The sequence below is a fragment of the Schistocerca americana genome, chromosome 10, assembly GCF_021461395.2.
Source record: "Schistocerca americana isolate TAMUIC-IGC-003095 chromosome 10, iqSchAmer2.1, whole genome shotgun sequence".
Taxonomy (NCBI): domain Eukaryota; kingdom Metazoa; phylum Arthropoda; class Insecta; order Orthoptera; family Acrididae; genus Schistocerca; species Schistocerca americana.
Genome location: NC_060128.1, coordinates 49,191,449 through 49,212,057, shown reverse-complemented (window position 1 = coordinate 49,212,057; position 20,609 = coordinate 49,191,449). Strand labels below are relative to the sequence as shown.

Below are 20,609 nucleotides of genomic sequence, written 5' to 3'. Positions count from 1 at the left end.
TCTGGTATCTGCTTTTCCCACTATATGTTTCTTGTGGTCATTCGCTTAAGGTCACTCTTGATAGTTATGCCTAGATATTTTACAGCAGACACTGTCTCCAGGTGTTTGTCATCAATAGTGTAGCTGTACAGTAATGAATTACTTTCCCTACATATGCGGAATATGTTACATTTATTTAGATTCAGGATCAACTGCCAGAGCCTGCACCAGTCATCAATTCTCTACAGGTCTTTTTGCAAATTCTTACTATATTCTGGCGTTGCTACTCTGGTATAGACAACTGCATCTGCAAATAGCCTTAAAGAGCATCAGACACTTTCTACTAGATCGTTTATACCAGGTGATCAAAAAGTCAGTATAAATTTGAAAACTTGATAAACCACGGAATAATGTAGATAGAGAGGTAAAAATTGACACACCTGCTTGGAATGACATGGGGTTTTAATAGGGAGGGGGGGGGGGGGAAGATGGTGCTGGACAGCAATACGTCAGTGACTGCGCATGACAATCGTGTATAAAGGAGAGAGAGAGAGAGAGAGAGAGAGAGAGAGAGAGAGAGAGAGAGAGAGAGAGAGAGAGAGAGAGAATCAGATGTGTCAGCAGTCGCAGCAGGTTGACGTTACCTGAAAAGGCGCTTTTAGTGAAGCTGTATTATCAGAATGGGGAATGTGCTAGTTCAGCGTTACGATCCTATCGCCATAGGAAGGGGATTCGAACGGGTAAAGGTCCATTGACAAATGCAGCTGTGGCGAGAAGGATTTCGAAGTTCAAAGCCATGGATTGTTTAGACGATAGACCCTGTAGTGGCCGACCGAACACAAGGTGTAATGCTGCTGAGACAGTTCAGGAAGAAATGGAGACTGTAGCGGGTTCGTATATGCACAGGGAAGTCAGCGCTCGTGCAGTCGCACGTTACACCGGCATCCCATACACTACCGTTTGGTTGGCACTTAGGCGTACCCTCCAATGCTATCAGTACAAAATCCATTGGCATCATGAACTGTTACCTGGCGATTTAGTGAAGCAGAGGGCATTTGCAAGTGGGCGTTTCAAAAGATGGCGGAAGATGACAACTGGTTGAGTAACGTGTTGTGGACCGACGAAGGTCATTTCACACTCCGAGGGTCTGTCAATGCCCACAACTGCAGAATTTGGGCTACCGAAAGTCCTAGAACTGTCGTGGAAATTCCATTCACGACGAGAAAGTCACAGTATGGGTTGGATTTACCACATCTACCGTTATCGGGCCTTTTTTCTTTGAGGAAATGCGTGATTCTGCTTTTGTAACTGCTACTGTGATGGGTGAGAGGTACGCCGATATGTTACAGAATCGCATCATCCCCAGCCTGGCTGATAAACACCCGCTGGAACGTACGATGTTCATGCAGGACGGCGCTCCACCCCATATTGCTAAATGCGTGAAGTCTCTTGCGCGCGTCTTTTGGTGATGGTTGTGTGCTCAGCCACCACTTTCGTCATGCTTGGCCTCCCAGGTCCGTGCGATTATTGGCTTTGGGGTCACCTGAAGTCGCAAGTGTATCGTGATCGACTGACATCTGTAGGGATGCTGAAAGGCAACATCCGACGCCAATACGTCACCATAACTCCGGACATGCTTTACAGTGCTGTTCACAACATTATTCCTCGACTACAGCTACTGCTGAGGAATGATGGTGGAAATCTTGAGCATTTCCTGTAAAGAACATCATCTTTGCTTTGTCTTACTTTGTTATGCTAATTATTGCTATTCTGATCAGATGAAGCACCATCTGTCGGACATTTTTTGAATTTTTGTATTTTTTTGGTTCTAATAAAACCCCATGTCATTCCAAGCATGGGTGTCAATTTGTACCTCTCTAGCTACATTATTCGCTGATTTATTCAGTTTTCAAATTTATACTGACTTTTTGATCACCCGGTTGTTGTTGTTGTTGTTGTGGTCTTCAGTCCTGAGACTGGTTTGATGCAGCTCTCCATGCTACTCTATCCTGTGCAAGCTTCTTCATCTCCCAGTACCTACTGCAACCTACATCCTTCTGAATCTGCTTAGTGTATTGATCTCTTGGTCTCCCTCTACGATTTTTACCCTCCACGCTGCCCTCTAATGCTAAATTTGTGATCCCTTGATGCCTCAAAACATGTCCTACCAACCGATCCCTTCTTCTAGTCAAGTTGTGCCACAAACTTCTCTTTTCCCCAATCCTATTCAATACCTCCTCATTAGTTACGTGATCTACCTAACGTATCTTCAGCATTCTTCTGTAGCACCACATTTCAAAAGCTTCTATTCTCTTCCTGTCCAAACTGGTTATGGTCCGTGTTTCACTTCCATACATGGCTACACTCCATACAAATACTTTCAGAAACGACTTCCTGACGTTTAAATCTATACTTGATGTTAATAAGTTTCTCTTCTTCAGAAACGCTTTCCTTCCCATTGCCAGTCTACATTTTATATCCTCTCTACTTCGACCATCATCAGTTTTTTGCTCCCCAAATAGCAAAACTCCTTTACTACTTTAAGTGTCTCATTTCCTAATCTAATTCCCTCAGCATCACCCGACTTAATTCGACTACATTCCATTATCCTCGTTTTGCTTTTGTTGATGTTCATCTTATATCCTCCCATCAAGACACTGTCCATTCTGTTCAACTGCTCTTCCAAGTCCTTTGCTGTCTCTGACAGAATTACAATGTCATCGGCGAACCTCAAAGTTTTTATTTCTTCTCCATGGATTTTAATACCTACTCCGAATTTTTCTTTTGTTTCCTTTACTGCTTGCTCAATATACAGATTGAATAACATCGGGGAGAGGCTACAACCCTGTTTTACTCCTTTCCCAACCACTGCTTCCGTTTCATGCCCCTCGACTCTTATAACTGCCATCTGGTTTCTGTACAAATTGTGAATAGCCTTTCGCTCCCTGTATTTTACCCCTGCCACCTTCAGAATTTGAAAGAGAGTATTCCAGTTAACGTTGTCAAAAGCTTTCTCTAAGTCTGCAAATGCTAGAAATGTAGGTTTGCCTTTTCTTAATCTTTCTTCTAAGATAAGTCGTAAGGTTAGTATTGCCTCACGTGTTCCAACATTTCTACGGAATCCAAACTGATCTTCCCCGCGGTCCACTTCTACCAGTTTTTCCATTCGTCTGTACAGAATCTCGCGTTAGTATTTTGCAGCTGTGACTTATTAAACTGATAGTTCGGTAATTTTCACATCTGTCAACACCTGCTTTCTTTGGGATTGGAATTATTATATTCTTCTTTAAGTCTGAGGGTATTTCGCCTGTCTCAAACATCTTGCTCACCAGATGGTAGAGTTTTGTCGTGACTGGCTCTCCCAAGGCCATCAGTAGTTCTAATGGAATGTTGTCTACTCCCGGGGCCTTGTTTCGACTCAGGTCTTTCAGTGCTCTGTCAATCTCTTCACGCAGTATCTTATCTCCCATTTCATCTTCATCTACATCCTCTTCCATTTCCATAATATTGTCCTCAAGTACATCGCCCTTGTATAAACCCTCTATATACTCCTTCCACCTTTCTGCCTTCCCTTCTTTGCTTAGAACTGGGTTGCCATCTGAGCTCTTGATATTCATACAAGTGGTTCTCTTCTCTCCAAAGGTCTCTTTAATTTTCCTGTAGGCAGTATCTATCTTACCCCTAGTGAGACAAGCCTCTACATCCTTACATTTGTCCTCTAGCCATCCCTGCTTAGCCATTTTGCACTTCCTGTCGATCTCATTTTTGAGACATTTGTATTCCTTTTTGCCTGCTTCATTTACTGCATTTTTATATTTTCTCCTTTCATCAATTAAATTCAATATTTCTTCTGTTACCCAAGGATTTCTATTAGCCCTCGTCTTTTTACCTACTTGATCCTCTGCTGCCTTCACTATTTCATCCCTAAGAGCTACCCATTCTTCTTCTACTGTATTTCTTTCCCCCATTCCTGTCAAGTGTTCCCTTATACTTTCCCTGAAACTCTGTACAACCTCTGGTTCTTTCAGTTTATCCAGGTCCCATCTCCTTAAATTCCCGCCTTTTTGCAGTTTCTTCAGTTTCAATCTGCAGTTCATAACCAATATATTGTGGTCAAAATCCACATCTGCCCCTGGAAATGTCTTACAATTTAAAACCTGGTTCCTAAATCTCTGTCTTACCATTATGTAATCTATCTGATACCTTTTAGTATCTCCAGGATTCTTCCAGGTATACAACCTTCTTTCATGATTCTTGAACCAAGTGTTAGCTATGATTAAGTTATGCTCTGTGCAAAATTCTACAAGGCGGCTTCCTCTTTCATTTCTTCCCCCCAATCCATATTCACCTACTATGTTTCCTTCTCTCCCTTTTCCTACTGACGAATTCCAGTCACCCACAACTATTAAATTTTCGTCTCCCTTCACTACCTGAATAATTTCTTTTGTCTCATCATGCATTTCATCAATTTCTTCATCATCTGCAGAGCTAGTTGGCATATAAACTTGTACTACTGTAGTAGGCATGGGCTTTGTGTCTATCTTGGCCACAATAATGCGTTCACTATGCTGTTTGTAGTAGCTAACCCGCACTCCTATTTTTTTATTCATTATTAAACCTACTCCTGCATTACCCCTATTTGATTTTGTATTTATAACCCTGTGATCACCTGACCAGAAGTCTTGTTCCTCCTGCCACCGAACTTCACTAATTCCCACTATATCTAACAGTAACCTATCCATTTCTCTTTTTAAATTTTCTAACCTACCTGCCCGATTAAGGGATCTGACATTCCACGCTCCGATCCGTAGAATGCCAGTTTTCTTTCTCCTGATAACCACGCCCTCTTGAGTAGTCCCCGCCCGGAGATCCGAATGGGGGACTATTTTACCTCCAGAATATTTTACCCAAGAGGACGCCATCATCATTTAATCATACAGTAAAGCTGCATGTCCTCGGGAAAAATTACGGCTGTACTTTCCCCTTGCTTTCAGCCGTTCGCAGTACCAGCACAGCAAGGCCGTTTTGGTTAATGTTACAAGGCCAGATCAGTCAATCATCCAGACTGTTGCCCCTGCAACTACTGAAAAGGCTGCTGCCCCTCTTCAGGAACCACATGTTTGTCTGGCCTCTCAACAGATAACCCTCCATTGCGGTTGCACCTACGGTACGGCCATCTGTATCGCTGAGGCACGCAAGCCTCCCCACCAACGGCAAGGTCCATGGTTCATGGGGGGAGGGATCACCCGGTATATACTGGAAATAGCAACGGTCCTATCACACTTCCCTGTGGTACTCTGGATATTACCTTTACACCAGTCGATTTTGTTTTGTTAAGAGTGACATGTCAAGTTCCATCTGCAGGAAAGTCTTCAATCCAACTGCAAGTCTTCTCCGATACTCCGTAAGTTAGAATTTTTCTTTTCCTTTTAACGGCAATGCGGGACAGTGTCAAATGCCATACTGAAATCGGGGAACACGGCATCAACCTGAACGCCGCAGCCCACTGTGTTGTGGATCCCAAGGAGGAACAGAGATAGCTAAGTTTCGCAGGATCTCTGTCTGGAAATCCATGTCGATTTTTATAGAGGAGATGTTCATTTTATAAAAAAGAGTCATGACTCTTGAGCATAAAAGATGTGCCACAATTCTACAACAGACTGACCTCAATGATATAGGTCAATAATTGTGTGGATCTGTCTTACAGCCTTTCTTAAAAACTAGAATGGCCTGTGCTTTTTCAGTCATTAGGTACCTTTCATCACTCAAGCAATCTACGATAAATTACTGCTAGAAGGGGACCAAGTTCTTTCACATAATCTCTATAGAATCTTATGGGTGTCTCATCTGGTCCTAAAACTTTTCCACTAAGTGATTGTAGCTGCTTTCCAATTATGCGAACGATTATCTCAATATCTGCCATTTCGACATTCGTATGACAATTGAATAGGAATAGGATTGGGGAGAAGAGGAGTTTGTGGCACAACTTGACTAGAAGAAGGGATCGATTGGTAGGACATGTTCTGAGGCATCAAGGGATCACCAATTTAGTACTGGAGGGCAGTGTGGAGGGTAAAAATCGTAAAGGGAGACCAAGAGATGAATACACTAAGCAGATTCAGAAGGACGTAGGTTGCGGTAGGTACTGGGAGATGAAGAAGCTTGCACAGGATAGAGTAGCATGGAGAGCTGCATCAAACCAGTCTCTGGACTGAAGACCACAACAACAACAACAACAACAACATGACAATTGAAAGGAGGGACAGTGTTAAGGTCTTCTGCGGTGAAACAACTTCGGAAGACCAAATTCGGTATTTCGGCCGTCTCTCTGCTGGGGGGTCTGCTGCTAGGAGGGTGACACGCTCGACCTCTACTGTGACCATTACCACTGACTTCTACCTTGTGAATTTCAACAGCTGGGCAACAACAATAACACAATGCACTCGGCACTTTGACCTCGGTAATCTACACTTGTACGCATTTGCGACCTGTGTCAGTTCACAATTAATAATACAGAGTACGGAATCCCGGATCTCTCTCACAGTCGATCTCGTGACCGCTAAACGAGCAGGTGTCACGACGATAATTCGCAGTGCTCAATCCGCCGGAGTATTCGATTCGAGATGTCGACATCCTATTTCTGCTACGAATCTTCTGTCAGAGATAAGCTGTGCCCAAAATGGATATCAGCGAATACCTGACACTCGCCGGGTTTCGTCCTGTCGTGATGTGTGTGGGGAATTTATTATACAAACGGCGGCACTCACATATCGGTAGTTTTGTTGCGACAAGTGGTGGTAAGTACACTAGCGTAAGTGCAATAACACCAGCTGGCCTCAAGTGTCGGCTTTTTCAGGTAAGCACCACTCGTGACATGCTCACTGCTCTGCCCCCTCCCGAGCTGTCATGGCGCACAATGCGTCAGCAAATCCCGTATCGCTGCCTGGCACTGAATACAGAGAGCACAGGAGTACGCATACCTACGCCGTATTATTGAGTAGCTATGTTATAAGATGTGTACATTATGTAACTAATAGAGTGGAAGTATGGACTAAACACCATGAAGATTGTACAAGCATCGCATTCAATCCTACGATTCATAACAACCAGCACATAACAACCAGTAAAAGCATTTTCATAAATATGAAGCAGCTCAAAAGACCAAGAGTGAATAACTTCTTCAAAGAGTAAATATTTTTCCCTACTTCGTATAATATTCTTCGAATCAATAAATATCTGCTACTACACACTTTCTAAAGTAGCCTACATTCTTCCTCCGGGTTCCAGCTATATTCGTACCAAATTTCAGCGAAACGGGTATTTCACCCGTATCTCTAGCAAATTTCGTCCTGCAGTTTCGTTTTCACCCAGCTCAATGTTGATGACATCACATATCGTGAACTATGTGCTAAACGATGATACAATTTTGCAGGTACACACAGCGGAATATACGAGCACTGTCTGCATCGTGTGTCTGGAGTACAGTTAGTAGTAAAGATGTAACAAATTAAACCGTTACATCTGATGTAACAGTTTTACTACACGAACAGCAAAAATGTAGTAAGCGACAGACTTTTTTATTTTCTTTCACCATTTTGTTGTGGTTATCAGAAAGAAAAAGTTTTGTGAGTGTTTTAAATTGTGTGTGAAGTTTATTACAAGTCACTAAATGCTCTCATTCTAAAATACTGGACGAGTAAAATCTCGGTATTTGTGCGTTGTGGCGTCAACTTCTTTTGCAGCTCCACTGCCACCCCTTTGATAGGTATGTGGTTCCTACCCTAAGGTTCTTACAATATCGTAAGTGATGTGTGTACCAAGCTTGATAGAGTGATTTTGGAGGAAGTGTGTGGCATGTATGCATACAAACATACATTTTTATCCAGGCTGTGCTCATGTTACCTGTGAAAACTCCATGAAAATTCATCCAGCACTTTCGGAGAAGCATGTTTAAACACAAAAACAGACAGACACAACAGTTTTGCATTCTTATAATTAGTGTACACAGGAGTTCTTTAGGTGGACATCAAGTGGTGACTGAAATTGATGAGTCATATTTTGGCAAGAGGGGGAATGGGAAGGGTGAAGAGGGGGGTGGTGATTTGCGTTTGTAAGATTTCAGTTCAAAGGCCTTCTTCTGACTTACATAACAAAACACACACACACACACACACACACACACACACACACACACACACACACACTGCTACTGTCTCTGGTTGCCAATGACAGACTGTGAGCAACACCACAAAGATGAGAGAAAAATTCTGGGGTGGGAGTAAGGAGAAGGCTGGGGCAGGGAGGGGGAGAGAGCAGTGTATGTGTGGGGGACATAAAAGTGCTCCTTGTGGGAGCATATAGATATGAGGTGGGGGGAGGGTAGGGCAGCTAGGTGCAGTTGGGAGGTTAGATGGAAGTTAGGGTGGGGGCGGAAAAGGAGAGAAATACAAAGACTGTGGGTGCCTTAGGCAAATAGAAGGCTGTGTAGTGCTGGAATGGGAACAGGGAAGAAGAGGACTGGTGAGTGAAGGACAGTGACTAACCAAGGTCGAGGCCAGGGGCGTTATGGGAACGTAGGATATTCTGCACGGAGAGTTCCCACTTGCACAATTCAGAAAAGCTGATGTTGATAGGAAAAATCCAGACGGCCCAGGCTGTGAAGCAGTCACTGAAATGAATAACACTGTGTTAGGCAGCATACTCAGCAACTGGGTGGTCCAGCTTTTTCTCGGTCACAGTTTGTCGGTGGCCATTTGTGCAGACAGACAGCTTGTCAGTTGTTACGGCCACGTAGAATGCAGCACAGTGGTCAAACCGTAGCTTGTAGATCATGTGACTGGTTTCACAGGTAGCCCTGCCTTTGATGGAATAGGTGATGTTAGTGACCAGACAGGATTAAGTGGTGGTGGGAGGATCTATTGTACGGGTCTCGCATCTAGGACTATTACAGGGATATGAGCCTCGACGCAAGGGGATACACGAAGATATTGTGTACGTTCGGTGAGCAGCAGAATACCACTATGGGAGGGGTGGGAAAGATAGTGGGTAGGGCAGTCCTCATTTTAGGGTACAGCAAGAGGTAGTCTAAACCCTGGAGGAAAGTGTGATTCAGTTGCTCCAGTCCTGGGTGGTACTGAGTCACGTGGGGGACACTGCTATGTGGGACTATGGGAGGTGGTGGGTGACGAGGGAAAGAAGGCATGAGAGTCTATTTCTGTACGAGGTTGGGAGCATAATTACGGTCTGTGAGAGCCTTGGCGTATATCGAGATGGACTACTCGGCGCTACAAATGTGATGGCCAAACAGATGGCTAGGCTGTGTGGAATAGGTGGCAGCTTTCGAAGTGGACGTACTGCCAGTGCCCGCCTGCGACTTGACATCTCCACTGTATGGCAAGTAGCAATCTATCCTTTTCATAATACTGTCATTGTTAAATTGTGTTATTCCATTATGTTTTATTTTGTTGTATTTTTTATCCTTATGTTTTCTCTATTTTTGAGTCTTTACCTCTATTCTATAAATGGCATGTATCTGTAAATCTCAATATTTTGTTTTGGTAGGACCCTTTTTATCATGCAAATAGTGTTGCATTTAGTTGGAATTGTGTGCAATATTTAATTTTTTGTGAATTGTCTGATTTATTTATTTAGTGTAACTGAAGTGTATGATACCAAGTATCATTAGTTGCTGTGGTTTTTGTGTTCTGTATTGGTATTGTGGATTTCAGTTGAGCTATATACAAAAGCAAAACATCTTCCATACAGAAAGACACCAATCAATTTGTAATTACTGTCATGGAGAATTTATAATTATTTTCACGGAGCCTCAGCTTCAGTAAACTAACATTCGTGCACCACAACTTACAGTTTTATAATATTCTTTCATAATGATCAGGAGCATCTGTTTTGTTTTGTTTTAGGGCCCAAAAACAACTAGGGTCATATGCAACCAAGTCAGAACTGTAGAACACGAAGACAAAAAAGGAGTTAAAAACGACTACACATTGAGCCCAATCATTGGAAGGAAAAACAGCTAAAAACAGGGGCTTGGAGATAGGTGAATAAAATACACCATAGACAAATGGAGGTCCCGAACTAAAGATTAAATCTCCTTTGACATACTGCTACTACGGATGAAAAGTAAAACTGAGTCGACAGCCCGCGCGTCATTCGCTAAAACGGCCAATTAACTGAGAAGACAAACACAAATGAGAACATAAGTGATTATAAAAAGGACATTCTGTCAGGTTGAGGGCAATGAGCACAACGTGATGGGAGAGCACCACATGACAAATGGTGATGGCTAAAAAGACAGTGCCCAATACACACCCTAGCTAAAATGATCTCCTCGCAGCCAGAGTGGTGAGAGGAGGTCGTCCAAGCTGCTGGGAGAGGCTTAACAACTCAGAGCTCGTTCCCACGAAGGGAGGACCAGAGATGATGCCAAAGTGACACCACCTGCTGACAGGCGGCAACACAGAGACCGTCGGAGGGAACGGAAGAACTAGTGGGCCGAGTTATGAGACTGGAGCCTTGGAAGCAACGTCAGTGGCCTCGTTTCCCACCCGTCAGACCGACATGACCGTGAATCCACATAAACATCACACTGTGCTCCAGTGAGCAAATAACAGCTTTCCTGGATCCACTGCACTTAGGGATGGATGGTGTACAGCCCACAGAGGCTCTCAAGGGCACTGACAGAGTCGGAGCAGATGACACAATTAAAAAGCCTGATAGAGGACGAAGAGCTCTGCTGTAAATACTCAGCAGTGCCCCACAAGCTGATACCGAAAATCGTCGGTGACAATGACGAAGGTACGACACCACGGTCAGTCCGAGGAGTCATCAGTGTACTCGAAGGTCCTATCACGAAGTTCCGTGAGAACGTCAAGAAACATACGGTGATAGAGTGAGGCCGGAATAGTGTCCTTAGGAAGTGAACGAAGACCAAGGCACACACAGGCCGCTACACGAAGCTGAGGTGGTGATGGGTTCACACCTGTCAAGAAACTGTACACTAGCCCGGTTGAGAGTCTGTAAGCAGAAGGTGCCGAACTACTGCTGTCGTAACACCGTGACTTTCTCCTCAGTAGACACGCATACCATTTGCCTGCCATGCCTGGCCACCCATCCCATGCCTCCATCCATCCTACGCCTCCACCTCTGATCGCCAGTATGGGGTTTGCCCCTCTTCTCTGTGACCTCCTGGAGGTCACTTAACTCGTGTCTTAAGCTGCCGGACCAAGAGCCGAAAGCAAACTCCAGGAGGTAACAGACAAGAGGGACAAGCCCCATACTGGCGATCAGAGGTGGAGGCATAGGATGGTTGGAGGCATGGGATGGGTGGCCAGGCACAGTAGACAAATGGCATGTGTATCTACTGAGGAGAAAGTCACGGAATTTCAACCAGTTTGCCACCATAGAGAAAACTGTTTGGCCTAGAAATAATGAATTGGATGCTTATCTGACACCCACTGAAGATGCCTCGTAATTACGGTGAAAAGCATCTGGGTGCACAAGATAAAAAGTAAATAAATAAATAAAATAAAAAATTTAAAAAATAAGTAATGAAAAAACCTAAATGACAGCATCTATACGGCGTTTTCTTTTAAACCACTGTAATTTGTATACAACTGTTGCGAAAATGGCCAGTGCAAGACAGTTGAAACATTCTTATAATTTGCTAGTAGCTCATCATGATACTTACCCACTTCCACAACTAACTTTCTATTTACCATAAGATAATTTTTTCAATGTTCGTGCGAACTGTAAATAACTCACATTAGTGATTCAGAATAATTACCTTTGTGTACTGTTCCAGCAGCTTTGTGAAATACTGAAAGAGTGAGTGTTGTGGCCGCAAAAAGTCGAACTGGTAGTTACGCTGTTCACGGTTCATCAGGTTTGTGAGGAACTGCCGACCATTACGGGCTACAAACTGGGCCGTCAGCTTGACGATGTCACTGCAAACATTGGCAAAAATTAAAGAGATTCACTGAGGGAGTATAAAAGTGAGATCTTTACTGCTCAAACAGGGCATATAAATAGCTGACAATTTAATATCTGTGACTGCACAATCTGTCAGCTTCGTGTACATGATTTATGCTACATTCAAGAAAATTATTGGGAAACACTTAAGTAAATACATCCAAATTGTGGTCCTACAGGAATGAAAACACATTATAATACTCACAGGTCCAGGGCTGAAATTGATGGTGGGTCTGCAATGAATTCAAATTCTGGTGGTGGATCCTTCGGAATAAAGGGCTGCTCAGAAATTTGCTTCAGGATTTCCTGCTGTTTCTGCTGCTGCGACGGAGCTAGGGCGGATGCCTTCGGAGCAGTAGGGGGGCCGCTCGGCTCTTGACCTGCTCACATCACACACCGACGGTTAAATACCTTGCTCACTTGCGATCCCACAGTACCGAACTTAAGACGTGAAGAAATGTAGAATTTTTTTGAAAAATGAATTAAATGCAACATCAAATATGGTAAATAACAATTGATTTGTCACTCCAATGTCTAATATTTTGAGTGCAGTACTAAGCCACGTTCAAAGAAGAAAAATATGTATTTCATCTTCAGTAAAAAATAAAAATGTTAGCAAATAGGCGAGGAAAAATAAAACACCAAAGATTTCAGTGAATGTTTCGATGCTGTCTGTTGGGGCAACGGGCCAAGTAAAATAAGAACTTGTATATAAAACTTCAAATAGTTACGCATTTCCCACCTCCACATAACGGTACAGCGGTGTGCGAGAAAGAAGACGGCAGAAGGATGGGGTGTATTTAGTGGTGACGCCAGCGTGCTCTCCGCCTGTCCCACACCACACTCTCCAGCTGTCGCCTAGCCCAGTAACTGACAACTTCTGTTTCCCGCTAGGTAAATTTATACACTCAGAAAACAATCACAGTCATTTCTCAATGTGCTACTCATTGGGTCCGTTTTACAGTACCTGTAATAACCACTACAGTGGCTAGGATGCCAATTACTTTTTCTCGGCTGAACATATCGAGTCCGGCTTCCTACCGGTTCAAAGTGGCCTGCTGTAAGTTTGTCTCCCGTGCCGAAGTCTTCATCCTAGAGTGGCACTTCCACACACATCTTTGATTATTTGTCAAATGTATTCCTTCCAGTCCTGTGGAAGGTATTACCTGACGGTTTAACGTGTCTTATCATTCTGTTCTCCTCTGCGTCAGTGTTTCCCACACGCTTCTTACTTTTCCAATTCTCAACAAAACCACCTCATTTTTTTCTTTTTTATCTTTCCAGTTAAATTATTTTTAAGATCCTTATAGGGCACAAACATCTCAAAAGATTCGATTCTCTTCTTTTCCAGTTTTTGCAGAATCCATAATTTGCTTCCACGCAATGCTGTGCTCCAAACGAAGTTACAGAAATTTCTTCCTCTAATTAAGGCCTATGTTTGATACTAGTCTGTCACTGTGCTAGTCTGCTTTGTAAGTCTTCTTACTTCATCAACATTGTATTGTTTTGCTTCCCAAGTAGTAGAATTCCTTCGCTTCATTTTCTTTGTAGTCAACAATTCTGAAGTTAAGTTTATTGCTAATTTCACTTCTGCTACTCGTCAATACTTTTGTCTTTCTTCAAGTTACCTCCGATCCATATTCTGTACTCGTCAGAATGTTCGATCGAAAGGTCCAGTTATTCTACTTCAGTTTCATTGAGAATAGCATCATCATCAGTAAATTTTATTGCTGATATCCTTTCAACTCTGATTTTAATCCCACTCTCGAACCTTACCTTTATTTTCACCGTCGCTTCTTCGAAGTATAGATTGAGCAGTGGTGATAGAAAACTGCATCCGGTCTTACGACCTCATTAATTGGAGCACTTTGTTCTCGGTCTTCCATTCTTATTGTTCCCACTCCATTTTTATACACACTGTATATTTCCCATATTCCTCTATAGCTTATTCGTATGTTTCTCAGAATTTCAAACATCTCGCACCATTTTACACTGTCGAATCCTATTTATAGGTCGAAACATCCTAGGAATGTGTCTAGATTGTTCTAGAGTCTTCCTTTTGTTGTAAGTGAATTGTCAGAACTGCCTCTCTGGTGCCTTTACCTTTCCAGACACCAGACTGATCTTTGTCTAACAAACCTTCAATTTTATTTTCCATTCTCTGCATGTTACCCATGTCAGTACCTATGATGCCAAAGTTATTCATCTGAAAGTGCAACACTTCAATTATTTATCTCGCCTCGCTAATCTAATACTGCCTCCACTACGTCTCACTTATCCGCTCACATTTCTCCCTCAGTCACGTCGTCAGACGGGTTCTCCCCTTGTCGATGCTTTCTATGTGCCCCTTCCATTTACCCACTCTCATCTCAGCACTTAACATTGGAAATCCCAATCGCACTCTTAATGTTGACATCCTCACTTTTAATTTCGCTCAAAATTGTTTTGACTTTGTTATTGGCTGTACCTTCTAAGTCATCTCTGTTTTGATTTCTTCTTCCTACAATCGTTTCGCATCGACTTCTGCGTATCTTCCTGCCTCGTTCTGCTGAGGAATATTATATTCACAAATTGGATGTTAGTTTTAATCATAGCTAAATTTGAAGTTCTAAAAATGATGACAATTCTGACAAAAATATTACCATAAAATATTTAATGAACTTGTATTGCCACAGGTTATTCACAATAACCAACCACACATTTGTGGGACAGTTTGACTTTTTGACCCAGCAGCCCCAATGCGAAGTGACAACCACACTGTACATGTGAGTTATAAAACTAATTTCAAATTATCACGAATGATGTGCTGAACAACAAAGTTTGTTCTTTCAAAAGCTGCAAATCTGTTGTTACAATTGCTTTCAAAATAATAATAATAATAACAACAACACAGACAGGAGAATACCAAGCAGGATACAAATTAAGAATATCATGTGCTGAGCAGATACTCAATTTAAAGGCTAAGAACAAAATCTGAACCCTAATAGCACACCACAAACTACATGCAGATACCCAATGACATGGTGCTTTGTTCCAGTTTATAAATAAATCATTGCAATTTAAGCTGTGCTGTTAGTTTCCTGTATAACCACATCCTCGAAAATCTAATAACCAGCATCTTCTGTGCAGAGAGAAATTGCATACAGAGATTACCATTAGCTACTCCACACTAACAGGATGTCCGAATAAATCACGGAATATATTATCTAAAAAGTTTTTGCTAATCTGAACCCTAATAGCACACCACAAACTACATGCAATATAAATTTTACATTCCTATGAGACAAAGCAAACTTTTTGTACAAAATGAAAGAAATTAAAAACGATGTCACTGAATATCAGCATCTCTATCATCACAACATAAACAAAATATAAGCTAACTTTATTTACAAACTGAAAGAAATGATACACAATGTACTGATTGGCTATCATCATCTGAATCACAATTGGCCACCTTCATTTCACCCATTACCAACACCAACACATCGCAAGAAAACCACTGATGTCGCAAGTGCACTTTAACCAAAACATAATACATTAAAGTTTCCAAAACTCTTGTGATTTTTGCCATTTTGAATTTGTAAAATGGTCACATTTCAAGAACTATTTGACTTACACACCTGAAATTTGCACCATTTTATTCAGTTTTTTAACAATTTGTGCTATTTTACCATATTAATAAAATGCTAAATATCACCCAACCAAAATAATTTTAAATAAGTAATATTTCAAAATGTCAGTCACACACTATCCATTAATGAGTGTCTACCATATTTCTAGCCAAACTGGAAGAAGTTATGTAGTGGACCCCTCTTGCAGTTTTCGTACATTATATACAATGTACCTAATATTCATCACAATACTTGTTGGAGACCTGTCCATTCCCTAATACACGTTTTCTGAATTTACTGTGCCATTTTTGTTTTTGTTACGAGAAATGCGTTAAATGGCATTTAAGCATGACATAAATGTAAACGCATTACAAATTGCAGGTAAATCTCTCAATCACTCATAACCAAATTATCATGTTTTGGCCTAACCTACATCCCAGTCCTCTCTATGGATCAGACATTCACCACAACTGTAATTTCAGGGGTGGGGGTTTTAATATCACAATGCAGCCAAATTTCTTAATGGTACTCCTATGGAAGCACATGGAAATAATTTTATTTTACTACAATCTGCTTTGTACACTGTGCCACAACTGCATACGGTTTACAGACTGGTTCATAAAAGGAGTCGTCAGCACACTAGACTCGCATTTGGAAGGAAGACTGTTCAAATCTGCGTCCAACCGTCTCAATTTAGGTTTTCCGTGATTTCCCTAAATCTGAGATGGTTCCTACAACGGACACAGCCACTTCCCTGCCCCATCCAAACCTTAACACTAGCTTCTGCTCTGCCTCTAATGATCTCTAACCAATAAGTTGTTAAACCCTAACCAGAATATGAAATTACTGTACACTAACTAACCAAAGTAATAAACTACTTCCCAATTGGAAAACAATTTATTACTTCAGCAACGGCCCAGCAGCACAATATAAAAATGGGAAAAAACTTTCTAGCATATGCCACAGTGCATAAGATTTAGAAGGAACTGAGGCAGAATGGAACTTTTGTGCTGCTTACACGGGCAAAGAGTGTGTGTCGAGGCACAGTAAAAAAGCTCAAAACCCTAGCTAGTTTGCAGAATCCTACAAATAACCAAGTACTAACGCACTTCCAGTTGGTTACGTTGGGTACAGCAAATATCTCAACAGTCATTTTTTTCTATGTGACAAATGATGAGCATTTGGCAGAAGAAAGGAACGTGACAAAAAAATTTACAAAGCCATAGCAGTCGCAAGGACTCTGCACCAGGGTCTAACGGACTATCGATCACAAATTGTCCAAACAGGTGAAGACGCAAATCGTTTTGGTAGCACTCGCACCAAACAGAAGCGAGGAATGCCAGGCAAGGGAGCCATTCTCCACGATTCCGACAAATTGCGTACGTAACAACCTGTACATCGCTACACTGCCACCGTCACTACGACGACACACATCGCGCATTTTCAGTAGCGTGCTCCGGGTGGCCACCAGAGGTCGCCGATGCTGAACAATGGTAAAACAAACTTGACCATTTATTCGTGTCAGTCGCAATGCCAAAAAACGAGCCTTTACGAAAAGGTGACTAGTGGCCGCACCATACTACTTATGAAGCTGAAATTTGGCAGTGCTTCATGTGAGGTCTGTATGTACATCCTGCAAAAATTTCATCGAAATTGGAGACGGTCGAGTGGGGACCCTTAGGCCACTTGACTTGGAATGACCCCTTTGGATTTGTAGTCTAGCACTTTACCGCTGAGCCTCCAGACATTTTATGAACATCTAAATCCTTAAAGTCAGAAATGACTTTTTTTTGTAAACTTTGGCCTTGGTCTTAGTAATAAATGCGATTAAAATAATAAAACACCAAGACTAATAATTCCTACTCCATTGTACTGTAATTAATTTCAGCCTTCTTGAATTGACAACAGATGTAACTGATTGGTTTCTCTTTGCCTGCATGTTCCTGACTTAAACTGCATCCTACAGTGACTTTGATTGCATCACACATTATAAAAGGTTTTTTAAAAAATTAGGAAGAATTTCTCAAACACCTTTGACCCGTTACATTGCAGGCACTGTAGCCCATTGGAAAGTTACTCCTTTTTTAAACAATTCTGTGAATTGTTTAGTTATTATAGCATAATCCTTGATGAAAATACTGTTATTTTGCAAGGCCCTGGAAACACTGTAATTCCAGGAAAATTACGACAGCTTCTGTTAATCACTGATCTGGTTTCGCCCCAGCTGAACTGATATGACTTAAGTACTGCAAAATAACATTTTTCCAACTTTGAATTCAAATGCGCTCTTTGTAATCGCAACAACACACCCCTTCACCATTTGGCATATTCCTGAATTGTTCTGGAGAATACAATATCGTCACCTAAATAAACCAAGCATGTAGTTGTCTTAAAACCTATTAATGACAAGCCTGCAAATTGGAGAGCCATCAAAATAGGAGATGGTTGAGTGGTGAGCTTGTCTAAATTTAGGCTACCTGACATGGAATGACCCAAAGGTCTTGGGTTTGATCCCTAGTCAATTCTAGGATCCCTGTCACGCATCACTACTCCCACCTCTTATAATGTTTGTTGATGTGAAAAAATGCTGAGTTGCACCATGGTTCAAAATTCACATTTAACTGGTTTGCCTTTTGAACAGATTGTAGGATTTCTTGCTTGTGCTTATGGCAGTAGATGATGGACCTCTTGTGTGCTACCAAGAACAGAAAAAGAAGAAAATATTTTATTTACACATCTTTGTGGACTAGCTCCTCCTTTTTCATATCCATATAAATTGACTGTCCAAAAATATTTCGTACTTTCATTTTAATTGATTCAACAGTTCCCTCTGGTTAAATATTGCATTGTTGTTGTTATTGTGGTCTTCAGTCCTGCGACTGGTTTGATGCAGCTCTCCATGCTACTCTATCCTGTGCAAGCATCTTCATCTCCCAGTACCTACTGCAGCCTACATCCTTATGAACCTGCTTAGTGTATTCATCTCTTGGTCTCCCTCTACGATTTTTACCCTTCACACTGCCCTCCAATGCTAAATTTGTGATCCCTTGATGCCTCAGGACATGTGCTACCAACCGGTCCCTTCTTCTTGTCAAGTTGTGCCACAAACTCCTCTTCTCCCCAATTCTATTCAGTACCTCCTCATTAGTTGTGTGATCTAACCATCTAATCTTAGCATTCTTCTGTAGCACCACATTTCTAAAGCTTCTATTCTTTTCTTGTTGAAACTATTTATCATCCCTGTTTCACTTCCATACATGGCTACACTCCATACAAATACTTTCAGAAACGACTTCCTGTATACTGTATTAATTAAATGACAGATTCAGTTTTGTTTCCAAACCACAATTTTGTGAAATAAGTATATATAATAGAGGGAAACATTCCACGTGGGGAAAATATATCTAAAAACAAAGATCGTTATAATAGAGGGAAACATTCCACGTAGGAAAAATATATCTAAAAACAAAGATGATGTGACTTACCAAATGAAAGTGCTGGAAGGTCAACAGACACACAAACAAACAAACACACAAACAAACAAACACAAACATACACACAAAATTCAAGCTTTCGCAACAAACTGTTGCCTCATCAGGAAAGAGGGAAGGAGAGGGAAAGACGAAAGGATGTGGGTTTTAAGGGAGAGGGTAAGGAGTCATTCCAATCCCGGGAGCGGAAAGACTTACCTTAGTGAGAAAAAAGGACGGGTATACACTCGCGCACACACACACATATCCATTCACACATATACAGACACAAGCAGACATATTTAAAGACAAAGAGTTTGGGCAGAGATGTCAGTCGAGGCGGAAGTGCAGAGGCAAAGATGTTGAATGACAGGTGAGGTATGAGTGGCGGCAACTTGAAATTAGCGGAGATTGAGGCCTGGTGGGTAACGGGAAGAGAGGGTATATTGAAGAGCAAGTTCCCATCTCCGGAGTTCGGATAGGTTGGTGTTGGTGGGAAGTATCCAGATAACCCGGATGGTGTAACACTATGCCAAGATGTGCTGGCCGTGCACCAAGGCATGTTTAGCCACAGGGGGATCCTCATTACCAACAAACACTGTCTGCCTGTGTCCATTCATGCGAATGGACAGTGTGTTGCTAGTCATTCCCACATAGAATGCGTCACAGTGTAGGCAGGTCAGTTGGTAAATCATGTGGGTGCTTTCACACGTGGCTCTGCCTTTGATCGTGTACACCTTCCGGGTTACAGGACTGGAGTAGGTGGTGGTGGGAGGGTGCATGGGACAGGTTTTACACCGGGGGCGGTTACAAGGATAGGAGCCAGAGGGTAGGGAAGGTGGTTTGGGGATTTCATAGGGATGAACTAACAGGTTACGAAGGTTAGGTGGACGGCGGAAAGACACTCTTGGTGGAGTGGTACAGATTTATTGATGACATCTTCATGATCTGGACTCACAGTGAAGAAGAACTCCAGAATTTCCTCTCCAACCTCAACTCCTTTGGTTCCATCAGATTCACCTGGTCCTACTCCAAATCCCACGCCACTTTCCTTGACGTTGACCTCCATCTGTCCAATGGCCAGCTCACACGTCCGTCCACATCAAACCCACCAAAAAGCAACAGTACCTCCATTATGACAGCTGCCACCCATTCCACATCAAACGGTCCCTTCCCTACAGCCTAGGTCTTTGTGGCAAACAAATCTGCTCCAGTCCGGAATCCCTGAACCATTACACCAACAATCCGAAAACAACTTTCACATCCCACAACTACCCTCCAGACCTGGTACAGAAGCAAATAACCAGAGCCACTTCCTCATCCCCTCAAACCCAGAACCTCCCACAGAAGAACCACAAAAGTGCCCCACCAGTGACAGGATACTTTCCGGGACTGGACCAGACTCTGAATGTGGCTCTCCAGCAGGGATACGACTTCCTCAAATCCTGCCCTGAAATGAGATCCATCCTTCATGAAGTCCTCCCCACTCCACCAAGAGTGTCTTTCCGCCGTCCACCTAACCTTCGTAACCTGTTAGTTCATCCCTATGAAATCCCCAAAC

At 42.2% G+C, this 20,609-nt stretch overlaps 1 protein-coding gene across 2 annotated transcripts in view; it reads right to left on the bottom strand.

Moving 5' to 3' along the window:
- The window catches only part of LOC124552718 (splicing factor 3A subunit 1), an 89,029-nt gene that overhangs the window by 64,519 nt on the left and 3,901 nt on the right, over window positions 1-20,609 (bottom strand). For both annotated transcript variants that reach the window (XM_047127059.1, XM_047127060.1), the window contains exons 3-4: window positions 12,173-12,347; window positions 11,783-11,942 (exon numbers count right to left, since the gene is read on the bottom strand). In XM_047127059.1, the coding sequence (XP_046983015.1) occupies window positions 11,783-11,942; window positions 12,173-12,347 (335 nt within the window). The remainder of the gene's footprint in view (window positions 1-11,782; window positions 11,943-12,172; window positions 12,348-20,609) is intronic.